Source organism: Leptinotarsa decemlineata, unplaced genomic scaffold (genome assembly GCF_025532065.1).
Source record: "Leptinotarsa decemlineata unplaced genomic scaffold, Ldec_3_MD MMD2_tig00078422_RagTag_RagTag, whole genome shotgun sequence".
Classification (NCBI taxonomy): domain Eukaryota; kingdom Metazoa; phylum Arthropoda; class Insecta; order Coleoptera; family Chrysomelidae; genus Leptinotarsa; species Leptinotarsa decemlineata.
The window spans coordinates 22896886-22909727 of record NW_027412747.1 but is presented as its reverse complement, the minus strand read 5'-3'; the positions used below and the strand labels follow the sequence as shown (position 1 = coordinate 22909727).

Below are 12842 nucleotides of genomic sequence, written 5' to 3'. Positions count from 1 at the left end.
ATCGCTATTGGAATCACTACACTGGAAAAAGTCTGCGTTGTTATCAGACTCGTTATTACTATTAATACTTGTCCAAGGATGCCACATTTTTAACAGATAACAAACATTTTAAGTAATTATAACTGTACTAATATCGAATTCCAACACTAAATCGCGATCAGTTCCTGAACTGAACACTACGGCAATAACCATCCCCGCATTCTCCGATTTCTATTCGTCATCGTAACATGACTTCAAATTCAATTCTATGACTCTTTAGCCAATCATAAAACGCGGTTAGTAAAAATGATCCAATACGAACCGCCAACTCGGCAGTTCACGTGGACTATTTCGCAGCCGGTTCATTTCTATGTATTGTTTTTTTTTGGCCTTTGAGAGTGCCTCCAACTTTAAATGTTCACAATATCGTTTACTTCGACTATACTTTTCCTGATCATGTTTCTTATTCAGGAGTTGGTATGGAGGGTTTTGGCCAAATTTCACCTGAAAGAGATAGAGCAGCTGCCCGTAGTGATACAAGACGTGAAATTCAAAAGAGCAACAGTACTACCGGACGATGGAAATGTCCAATTCATCGTGAATATCTTCAAGCAGTCTGGCAATTTCGAAGTATTCGAAGGCGGGTCAGTAGTCGCTTCAGGAAAAATCAGCGTGCCGAAAGACGTGACCAGAGAATTCGTTCAACTTTCTGGTGAAATCGAAGAATCAGAACACAATGGGTATGTCAGATTGGATGAGAAAGTATTAGGCTAAGTTGATTCAATATAGTTGCCTTTGAGGGCGATACAACGATTATAGCGGTGTTTGAAGGTGATTGACAATGTTTCATGATGAATTTCACTAGTTCGGACTTCCATTGTCTACTATATAAAATGATTTGAAATCCCTGAAACAACTAAAAAAGAAGAATTAAAAATGAGATAGCTGAAAATAATAATTATATTAACCAAAATAAACCTGAAATGAAATAATAGTCCCCGCTTTCCATTTTCCGCTTCACTGGTTCCGTGGGAGATGACCGTTTTGGCGGGAGTTGGCCATTTTTCGCTTGATGATGGGTTTCCATATGTTGCGTATTTCTACGCTGGCTTGGCTGAATACGTTGTTGGACAACATGTATGCGGCTTCCTTGAATTTTTTCCTAAACCAATGTTTCTCTCTGTGCAAGATCTCAGCTTGGGACCACTCGATGTTGTGTTGATGGGTCCAAACATGGTCTACTATTCCTGATTTGCTGGTTTCCCCTCGCTGTGTGTGTTTCTTGTGCTCGGCAATGCGAACATTCAATGGCCTCTTAGTTTTATCAATATAGGATTTTCCGGTAAATGCAATTCTTGGAATCGCAGTCCGCGTTTGGTGGCCTGGTTTTCGTGAGGCTGCTACAGATAGTGTTACCGGATCTGAAGCAGGTTCTGATGTTGTACTTGGAACCAATTCTTCTTATCCTCTCCGATAATCCTCTGATGTAGGGAAGTGACGGCTTCTCTTCCTTGTGAGGCTTCTGCTGTCTTCCAGCCAAAGTCTTTTCTACCATCGCTTTGGAGTAGCCATTCCGTTGAAGATAATTTTTGATGATGTCTAATTCCTTCTCGAGACCTTCCTTCGTATTACAGAGCCCAAAAGCACGGTCTAATAGAGTCTTGATGATTCCTCTTTTAGTCGATTGATGGTGGTTGGATGAATCCAATGAATCCATGTTTGGACCCATCAACACAACATCGAGTGGTCCCAAGCTGAGATCTTGCACAGAGAGGAACATTGGTTTAGGAGAAAATTCAAGGAAGCCGCATACATGTTGTCCAACAACGTATTCAGCCAAGCCAGCGTAGAAATATGCAACATATGGAAACCCATCATTAAGTGAAAAATGGCCAACTTCCGCCAAAACGGTCATCTCCCACGGAACCAGTGAAATGGAAAGCGGGGATAAGTGAAAGTACTCGAACGACCTATAAATAGTCATCTCTCGGAGGAATAAGTCCAGTCATCACCCGAAGACGATTGTAGATACTAACAATCGAAACGTCGTGAACTAACGTGACTTGGAATCTCTTCACTTTTCATTTTTATTTTCTTTCTTTCTCATTCAATTGTTCTATTTTCACTTGTATTTTATTTCACTATTATTTCATTTCAGGTTTATTTTGGTTATTATAATTATTATTTTCAGCTATCTCATTTTTAATTCTTCTTTTTTAGTTGTTTCAGGGATTTCGAATCATTTTATATAGTAGACAATGGAAGTCCGAACTAGTGAAATTGATTATAGCGGTCATACAATTTTCCGTTATCAGGATTCGATATTATATATCTTAAGCCTAAATGAAACAAGTGAATAGAATTTTTATGTAACACGGTTTTATTGAAAAAAAAACATAATGCAAATAATTTAATGAGAGCTGAAAAATTATTCGGAAGGTCATAGGTAGCAGTCATCACACCACTCTCCTCAGCAATCTACGGTATTGATCAGATAAAAAATAATAAAATCACTGGGCTTAGCGTAATCTGAGTGAATATGTAAATACTACGCCTAACGATTTCATTATTTTTTTCATCTGATCAGTATGGTAAATTGCTGAGGAGAGTGGTGTGATGACTACTACCTTGGACCTTCCGAATTATTAATTAGCTTTTAGTAAATCAGTAGTCTGTAGAGTAGGAGGGGGAGTGTAGGCTCACAGCACTCAGGCCACATGTGACCCATTGTACATCCTCCCGAGGAGTTGTTCTCCTAGGTCATCGTCCATCCTGTCCTTTCCAGGAAGGTGGATAGGTCAGTAAGACATCTCCTTTATATCGACGATAACTCCGGACACTCGCATAAGACAGGCCTGACAGTTTCATCTTCCTGTTCATACATCCTGCATAAAGGTGTGTCCACTAGTCCCATAATATGGAGGTGTTTCCTAAGTTGACAGTGTCCAGTCGGAAATTCTACTGTTAAGTGTAGGTTTTTCCTACGCTTAACAGGAATTTCCGACTTTGATTCCATCCCATCTCTTTAGGGATTGAGCATGGCTGTAACTTTTGGCTGGTTCCGCAATTGTCGAAGTCATCAGGCCTTAGGCCTGGGTCCTAAAATTCTCAGTCCAGCCGCTTCCTTGGCTAAAGAGTCGGCAATGCGATTACCTTTACTCCTGTCGTGCTCTTTAACCCACCTCAGAATGATTTTATTATCTACCGAGGCTTTGGCTAAATCTTGGTGGCATTCTAGTACTAGCCCTAAGGCTAATAGGGCTTGTCTGCTGTCAGTGCAGATCGTTATGTTTTTGCCAGAAATTCCTTTCCTGGTTATTTCTTTTGTGGAGATTGATATACCAGCCAGTTCTGTTTGGATTACGCTGGTATTTTTCCCATTCCCCACTTAATTCTTAGGGTTAGTGGTCCATAGTACACTCCACATCCTGAGCCTTTTTTGGTTTTTGAGCCGTCTGTATATATGCGTATTGCATTTGTAGCATCTGACTGTGTGTTACGTTTTATTTGCATTTTGTAGGGTTTATTAAACACAAACCTGGGTTAATTTGCATCTCTGGTTGTCTGCAGCAGATATTGCGCCATAGGCTCAGCCTCAATTGATCTATTCCTACTTCGAGGTTTTCACCAACCGTACGCAATCGTAACATATTCATTAACGCAACCACCTTAACGTACAGGTCTGTTGCCGCGGTTGGTGTTGTCCTCATCGCTCCTGTGATGTTTGAACAATCCAATCGCTGTATTTGATATAATTTTTGGATGGCCGTTGCTTGTAGAACTTTCGGTCATGCAATGGCTCCATACGTTAACATAGGTCTTATTATTGCAGTGTAGATCCAGGTGACCACACGGGGTGAAAGACCCCATGTGCGTCCCACTGTCCTCTGACATTTGGTATGGGGTGAGTGCGAAGCATGGGAGGAAGAGATGTGCTTGAAGTATAACGAGAGGAAAACAGAGTGCATGTTCATACCAACTGGTAAGGATGTAAGACTCCCGGTGCTGAGAATGCATGGAAGAGAGATAAAACAAAAAACGAGTGTGAGATACGTCGGAATTGTGGTGGACACAGTACTTCTGTTCATAGACCACCACAAAGAGGTAAGGAAGAAACTGAGTGAGCTGGCAGGGAAGAATGTTGGACTAAAGAGAGAATGTGTGAGGTTGATATATGAAAGGGTAGCTAAACCTGCGGCACTGTATGGAGTACAAGTCTGGGGGTAAAGAGCACATGATAGTAGGGTGAAAAACCTGAGTGCAGCACAGAGGCCGTTTCTGTTAGCTTCATGTGGAGCATACAGAACGACGCCAACAGCGGCACTCAGTGTCATCACCGAAATGGCGCCACTTCAAATAGAAGGATGGGCCAGATATCATGAATGGAGAGTGAATGGGAGAAGGAAGATAGAAGATGGAGTGAAAGATGAAGACGAGTTGCTGGAGGAGATGGAGGGAGAGGAGGTGAGTGAAGTATACGTGGACGCCGGAGCGATAATGGAGGAAGAAAGGATGGGAATAGGATGGGCGTATAAAACGGGAGGGGATGAATGGATCACGGGGAATGAAAGGATCACCTGGCAAAGTAGCGAGAATGAAGCAGAGTCAATAGCGATAGAGCGTGTGATTGGCATGTGGAGTATGGAGGAGAATTTGAAAGTAGTTAGTGACTCTGCTATGGATGTAGAACGAGTGAATGCAGGAAGAGTGGTGAATAAAACGATAGCAAGGGTACAGACGATGATTGAGGAAAGAAGAGTAAGGGGAGTACGTACCCAAATCATATGGAGGAGGGGACACGTAGCCGGCAATATGGGAAACGTGAAGGCTCATGAACAGGCCCATATGGGCACGAACAAAGAGCAGGCACACGTAAGACAAATACACAATAAATTGGATGAGAGAAAGCGCATAAAAGAGAACATCAAGAGGGAATGGCAAAGGGAATGGGGGAGGGGTGCGACTGGGCGACTGGGCGACTGGTCGACTGGGAATTTCCCGGGATACCTGGCGCGATTTAACCTGGGCTCGGAGGTTCCCTGCCCGTGTGAGTATGGGGAGCCGGAAACAGCAGAACACATGATTGATAGATGTATGATAGGGGACAGGATTGGATGGCGAGTGTGGAATGAAAGAATGGAGAGGGTGAATGGCAAAATGAGACTAAGGGATGCAAATTGGAAAAAGAATGAATGGATACGATTTGCGAATGAATGGGCAGACAGCGTGGTGAGGGACGAAAGGGAATGATTTGGGCAAGTTACCAGAACACAGAAGGAACGGGGAAAGGTTGCTTCTGTGGTATGTGACTGTCATCTTGGTCTGGGGAATTGTATATGAATCCGGCATATGAGTTCACATTGTGAGGGAAAAGGGGGAATATGGGTTGGGATAGAAAATTAGTTTCATTCGATTTGGATCATGGATGAATAGAAGGAATGTTTGTGTTTATTTATCTTTTGCAATAGTTAAGTTATCATTACTGTAATTAAGAATTTAGTTTATATTGTTGAGATTGTAAATAATTATATTGTGAAATGGTATTTGAGAAATAAAGAGATGGGTCTTCTACCCCGCTAAATCGTCCCAGTGCATTGGCGGCGTTCTGCGTCGGTAATGCGGTGGGGGTGAGTTCGGAGGAGTAGCGGTTTCCTTGACAGTGGTGGCGCTAGACAGAGGGAAGATGCCAGTTGAAAGGCCTCCGCGCTAGGGCAACGATGGCGATGGCATTATTCATGTCCTCTGACATTGCTCATAAGCCATATATGCTCTTTTTGCTCTACTCTGTAGATGAAAGTTCCATGTTAGCTTCCTGTCGAGGATAGTACCAAGATATTCCACCTCTTCAGAGAGGTTTAGTTTGCTTTTGAAGATTTCGGGAGAATTAAGCCCGATAAAATTATTTTTCTTGGGAGTGATCGACAGAGAGTGTTCCTCACCTCCTTACCTCAAATTTATCAATTTGAGCCCATCCTCTGCGCTCTATCGCTCATTGTGTTCACAAATTTGCCGGTCTGCAAGATAACTATGTCATCTGCATTTGCAATTGTGTGGAATGCATTATTGTTGAGGTGATTAATCAGGATATTCAGGCCTACTTCAATGGGGACTGGATATTCTTATGCCGCACCTGGTTGGAATATTCAGAGCCTCTCTAGCTCTGAGGTATATTCCCAGTAAGTGGAGAGAAGTACGAGTAGTATTTATACCCAAACCAGGTGGGATGGACTACACCTTACCAAAAGCATTCCGACCAATTAGTCTCACATCGTTCTTCTTGAAAACTATGGAGAGGCTATATGAGCGGTACGCAAGAGCTGAAGTACTAGTCTACAACCCCCTTCATCCAAATTAGCATGCTTATACTCCGGGAAGGTCTACTGATTCGCCTCTTCACCATGTGGTTGGCAGAATCGAGAGATTAATGGACAACAAAGAATCCATCCTGAGTATATTCATAGATATCGAGGGAGCGTTTGATAAAACAACCTTTCCAACAATCACCCAGCAATCCAGGAATGTACCCCTGGTAGTAGGAGAATGGATGCTCAAGATGCTCTCTAGTAGAGCAATAAGTATCAATGTAGAAGACATCACAGTGAGACTGGTCATGAGGGGATGTCCACAGGGAGAAGTCTTATCACCCCTTTTCTGGAACATAGTTTTGGATACCCTGGTTAATCACATTTTTTGATATTTGGGAAGTGATTGATTTCCAATATTTTTACGACTTACGAGGGAAAATCAAAGTTTGAAATTTTTAATTTTTTCCTCATTTCTCCTGAACCAAAATAACTACAGCCAGATATTTGGTGTCATTCCATGGTTATCTGAAAATGGCAAATTTGCCATAATTTAACTAATCTCTCATCATTTATAAGATCCCTATGGTGGGACTTGATGAACAGCCATGCAAATTTGACTGATTTTTCTCCCACAATTCCAATATATACAATTCCTCTTGCAGAAACTACCCCAAGCTTTCAGGCGAAGATCTGTATAAGGAATGTCACTTGAGACGTTACATGTACAAAGACTCCTTCAAAGCTGTCACAGAATGCGATGTCGACGGACTCAGAGCAAAAATCCAATGGAGCGGAATGTTTACCAGTTTCATGGACGCGATGATGCATCCCAGTATCATTCGGGAACATCGAAGAGATATCAGTCTGCCGACGAGTATCGAGCAGATCGTTATAGACCCGATAACTCACTTGATGATCGTGAATACTGAGAAAGGTGAGTTGAATAAAAAGGTGATTACTGCGTAGAAGCTACTTTGAGAGTTCATTGATCGTTGTTGGCTAGTTTTCGCGGCTAAAATTTCGCCTACAGCTGCGGTAGACTTCATGGAAGGCGAGGGGGCAACGGACGAAGTATTCTCGTTGTCTTCAAAGCAGATTTCGGTCTAGTGGTTGCATCAATAGGCCTGATACGTGTGAATTTTAGTGCAGGAATAATAATAAGATGGTTGTTCTGATTATTGGAGTTCTTGGTGGAATGATGTCTTCTCTACTCTCGAATCTTAAAATCATACCGGCTTGCCGCACTAAGGCAGAAATCTTAGCCTTACAGATGCAGAAGGGTGTCATTCTTGGCTCACTGCGCTTGCTCCGGGCACATGATTCTCGGACCCGATGATCACTTACCCCACGGTGTGGGGAGTGATCATTGGTTGATGATGCTGGTGCGCCCTCCCGAATGTATCGGGGCTTCGGGGGATAGGGCCTGACCAGCGCACACTACGGTGGTAGAAAAAAATACTATACAATACAAGCGTAACATCTCTATGGCCTGGATCGATTATCGTAAGGCATTCGATACAATTTCGCATGAGCTCATCTTGCTCAGATGCCTTGCGGTACCCGACAAAATAGAGAGATGCATTGAACAACTGATACCACTCTGGCGAAGTCGCTTCACCATAACATCTGGTCAAACAGGATATAGGTCACTTTCAGAAGAGACGATTCCGTGAGTCCCCTTCTCTTCTGCATCTCACTTTTGCCATTATCCGTTGCGCTCAGAAATACTCGAGGGTATAATAGTGGCACCCCCGGAAACCGGAGCACAAGGTCTCCCATTTATTTTACATGGATGATCTTAAACTTCATACCTCTGGAGAGAAGGATCTCCATCAGTCCTTGAGGGTGGTGGAAGAGTACACGCATGCTATCAGTATGAAATTCGGGATAGACAAATGTGCAATGGTCCATCTAAAAAGAGGGCGATGCGGGGACTACGGAGAGGCTGTGCAGCTCGTAGATGGAAGCATCCTTCACCATCTGGATGCCGGAGAGACGTATACTTACCTCGGGGTGGAACAACGCCACTCACAAGAGGTAACAGCAGTGAAAAACTCTCTCCGCGGCAAGTATCAGCACAAACTTCGACAGATCTGGTCATCGTAACTGTCGGGGAAGAACAAAGTGTCTGCAACAAATATGCTTGCCGTTCCAATCTTACTCTTACTCGGGAGGAGCTGTATCAACTCGACGTAAAGACCTGAAAAATGATGCATCTCTATAGGAGTTTACAACCCAAATCGTCCGTTCCAAGGTTGTACTTCCCCCGACAACAGGGAGGCCATGGACTTTTGAGTTTGGAGTGTCTACATGACAGAATGGTACTGGATACAGCCTACAGTCGTCAGGAGTTTGGATCTCCTCTGCATGGTCCATGACCATGAAAGAGCAGGAATTGGAGCATTTCTCTTCAGGGCAGCTGCCCGAGCAGCTGATGAACTCTGTATAGTTTTCGACACTGAACGAGGTGACTACAACTCTGTCACCGAGTTGGAACCTGTTCAGCAAAAAGTTCAGATAAAAGCCGGAGAGATCGCCTTACTTCTGCGGAAACGTAAGGATAAGCCAATGCATGGGGTCTTCTTCAATACCATTGGAGACCTTGACTTATCAAAGCGCCTGACGTTCGTTTTTCTCAGGTCGAGTGGGCTGAAGTCGGAAACTGAGAGGTTCATCATGGCTTACCAGGATAGTGTCTTCAACACCTTAGTCTACCGCAGTCGCGTGATGGGTATAAACGTTCCTCACATAAGGTGCAGGACCTGCCGCAAGGCGCTCGAGACCCTAATGCACTTGCTATCAGCATGTCCAGCATATGCGGTCTCGGCCTATATCCATCGACATAACGCGGCCGTGGATTACCATCCACGGCACTCTTACGGTATTGACGAGACACCGGTGTTTCTCTACGCTCCGGGGGATATTGAATTCGTTGTGGGGAACGAAACGTGTCGAATTTATTGGAACTATTCGTTCCCCACGCTCAGGCTCATACAAACTAATAAGCCTGATGCAGTCCTTCTCGACCATCATAGCAAAACGATATTTGTCGTGGAGTTTTCAGCTCCTGGCGAGATGAATATCGTTAGAAAAGAGGAGGAACAACGGAGAGGAGATTTTCTCTTCGAACTCCGCAGACTCTATCCAGACCACTATGTTAAGATGGTTGTTCTGATTATTGGAGTCCTTGGTGGAATGATGACCAGAACGGCTGGACCTATGTTTATAATATTTTTGTTACTGGATTCGTCTTCCTCGGCAATAGGATAATATGTATGAAAATTTGATATTTTATCAATGAAAATAATAAAAATGATAATAATGATTAAAGAACTCAAACACAGTTGGAGCAATTTTTATGATTTTTGTCTTTTTGTATTTGTCTTCGCCGGGAATAAAATAATGAGTACTGAAATATGATACTTTATCAATACAAATAATTGTAAAATTCAAGAACGACTGGAACGGCTGGTCTTCGTCGGGAATAGGATAATGAGTATAAAATTATGATATTTTATCAATAAATATAATAATTCCCATTTATTTCATTAGACTTGATGCTTTTTTATCAATTTCAAAATCCTAAATCTGCTCATTCATTGACTGTTAGGCGGAACGACGTTCTCCGGGTCCGCTGGTGTCTTATATAAAATCAGCCCTTTCTCCTTAACCAAATTGAACAGCAAAGTAACTGAGGCGGCAATCCAAAAATCAAAAGAAATAGGCGGAGCTTCCAAACTGTATAATTCATTCAACCTGTGAGCTAACCTTGTGTATGAATAACACATTCTATCGATATTTCAGAAATTCCGATAACCATGAATTGCTACTGTGAAGTAATTAGAGCTGGAGGGATAGAAATAGTCGGTCTTCACACTTCCAAAGCGCCTCGTCGCCAAAAAACGCAGCCAGATCCCTACCTGGAGGTTCTCCACTTTGCTCGCTATGCCTCTCCTTCAAACAAACAGCACGACATGGAAACCTCGTTGAGAATAGCTTTCCAGATTATCGCCGAGAACTGCATCGGCGTTATCAAACAGCTGAAAATTTGCGGAATCGACGGAACTCGTACAGACCTAGAGCTAGGAACCAGAATCAAATCAATTCTTGACAAGCAGACGCTGACCAGATACGACTATGTCGAGAAGAAAACTCTAACAACGGACGATAAAGACAAATTTGACGTGATAATGGTGGATGAGGAAAGTGTGGCGAACGTGAAAATGGAATCGGTATTTGAGAGTCTTGCTCCAGCTGGATTTGTTCTATACTTTGGCCATGTTTCTGAAAGAGTTAACGATATTTCAACAGTTACCTACCGAGCTGGATCAACCGAAAACCAAATTAGTCTTTTACGTCCCAGAACAGGTAATTTTTTTTGTATTGATTCTAGCCTTAGTTGAATAATATTGTTGAGGAACTGATTTTGTGGATAATAGAGTCTGAAGATCGGGCAAGTAATTTTTGAGCAATATTTTCTGATTTGTGATCCCACTTCCACAGCAGTTTTTCTGTTGATGTTGCTGCATTGATTTCAATCCTAGGTTTTATATGTATTTAAGTATGTAGTATTTTCAGTTTTATCCATTACAGTGACCTACAAACTTTCTCTGAATCATTTTTCCGGTATTTCCTACCATTCGAAAGATATACGTAAAAAAATTCGTAACCTTTGACGTCGATTAAAAAACAACACACCAGTGGGATCGATGAGCATCGATGGTAAAAAAATTCAGCTTGGAGAAAGTTTTTGCAAACTCAGCTTTTTTTCGTATAATTTGTCTGGAGTCCCAACAACGACTGATTGGTGAGCTCCTGTTCACTCGTATTTATAATTTCAGATGGTGGTGGGGGGTAGGAATGGTGGTGGTGAAATACTACAATTTCCATTCCAGCCTACCAGCCTGGATTTTATTCTCTATAAGTTAAAGTGACTCCGTCGTGGTGCAGCCTAAAAATATTACAATCAATCAATTTTTCGATTTCCAGGACTGCCAAAGGACTACAAAGTCGTCAAAATCAGCAACACCGACTTTGGATGGTTGGAAAAGTTGAAAGAGCTACGCCAAGACAACCAGCAAGGAGTAGTGTACTTGGTCAGTCAAGGGGAACCTACCAGTGGGATCATAGGTCTAATTAAATGTTTAGTGGCTGAAAGCATTGTACCTTACAAATGCGTATTCATCGACCAAGATTGTAAGGAATTCTCCGTAAATGACCACTTGTTCCGGAAGCAGTTGGAAAACAACCTCACTATCAACATTCTAAGGGCCAACGCATGGGGCACTTTTACGTATTTGCCTCCTTTCATGAACATCAAAACGGTGGAAACTGCTAGCGCTTCCTTGTCCATCGACACTCTGGGAGACTTGTCAACCTTTAAGTGGATACAGAGACCGATTCCATCCTCTTTGCCACAGTACGTATCTGTTTAATTGCAGGTATTGCAGTTGGAGACAGGAAAAATGAGAACTCTGTCTTCTGTTCAAGATTTCCAAACTTTATAATAGGATCTTCTTCAGGAGCTGGAGAGCCAATAGCCCCCAGCATCCCCCGTTATTACTATGCACAGTTGTTTTCGTATTCATAACCTCACCTTTCAGTTCCTGAAGAAGAGCCAATAAAGTCTAGAACATCTTGGAGAGAAAAAAGAGTTCTCAATTTTCCTGTCTCCAACTGTAACACCTGATTCAATCTTACGATGTTTCTTATATATGAAAGGTCAGTACCGGAGATGTGCATATGACATACTCAAGTTTAGGTGAAAACACCTCACCCTTGCCTCTCATGTGAATCTATGACTTTGTAGGTACGTGTTGCAGATTCCCGACGGAAAAACAACAACTCCTCCAGCTAATGCCACGCAGAAACCTGAAGTAAAACTATCAGGCAACTGTGCGACTTCTTCCATTTGGAAGATGTGATAGATCGGTTTCGAAGTACCTACTTCTGATAATTTCAGACGGAGTGAACCGTCTAAATATCTGGAATAAACAAAATCAATTCTGTTACCAACGTTCAAGAAAAAGAACGTATTTCTCAAAAATTTTACAAGCTCAAAAATCGTATCGAAGTGCAGTATGAATATAGGCGATATCTGCTTTGCTCAACGGCTGAGTTGACTGAACGTGTTGTGCTGCAAAGGCTAACAAAAGAAGTTGAACACCGAAATGTTTTGCCTGACGAACAATTCAACTTCAGGAGGGCACACTCCACCGAGCTGCAGGCCCTGAGACTGGTCGAAAATTCAATCTCAGACCTGAACAACAGGAATACAGTCCATCTCGTCCTCCTGGATATTTCGAAGACCTTCGACCGAATCTGGCACGAATGCCAGCTACACAAAATGCTCGATTTCGATCTGCCTCGGGATCTGGCTCGGTGGATCAGGTCCTTTCTGAAAGGCAGAACTTTTCAGGTCCGAGTTGAAGGAACCCTGTCTCCCGTCAGGGAAATCGAAGCTGGAGTGCCTCAGGGAGCTGTACTGTCTCCACTACTAGACAGCCTTTACGTGAGCGACCTTCCAAAGTTTGACCACGTGAAAATTTCCCTTTACGC

At 42.7% G+C, this 12842-nt stretch overlaps 1 protein-coding gene across 1 annotated transcript in view; it reads left to right on the top strand.

Annotated features, from left to right (window-relative positions):
* Window positions 1-12842, top strand: part of LOC111514623 (fatty acid synthase-like) — a 59240-nt gene that overhangs the window by 25101 nt on the left and 21297 nt on the right. The window contains exons 10-13 of the mRNA XM_074186007.1: window positions 451-719; window positions 6947-7218; window positions 10089-10652; window positions 11274-11703. Coding sequence (XP_074042108.1) covers window positions 451-719; window positions 6947-7218; window positions 10089-10652; window positions 11274-11703 — 1535 coding nt within the window. The remainder of the gene's footprint in view (window positions 1-450; window positions 720-6946; window positions 7219-10088; window positions 10653-11273; window positions 11704-12842) is intronic.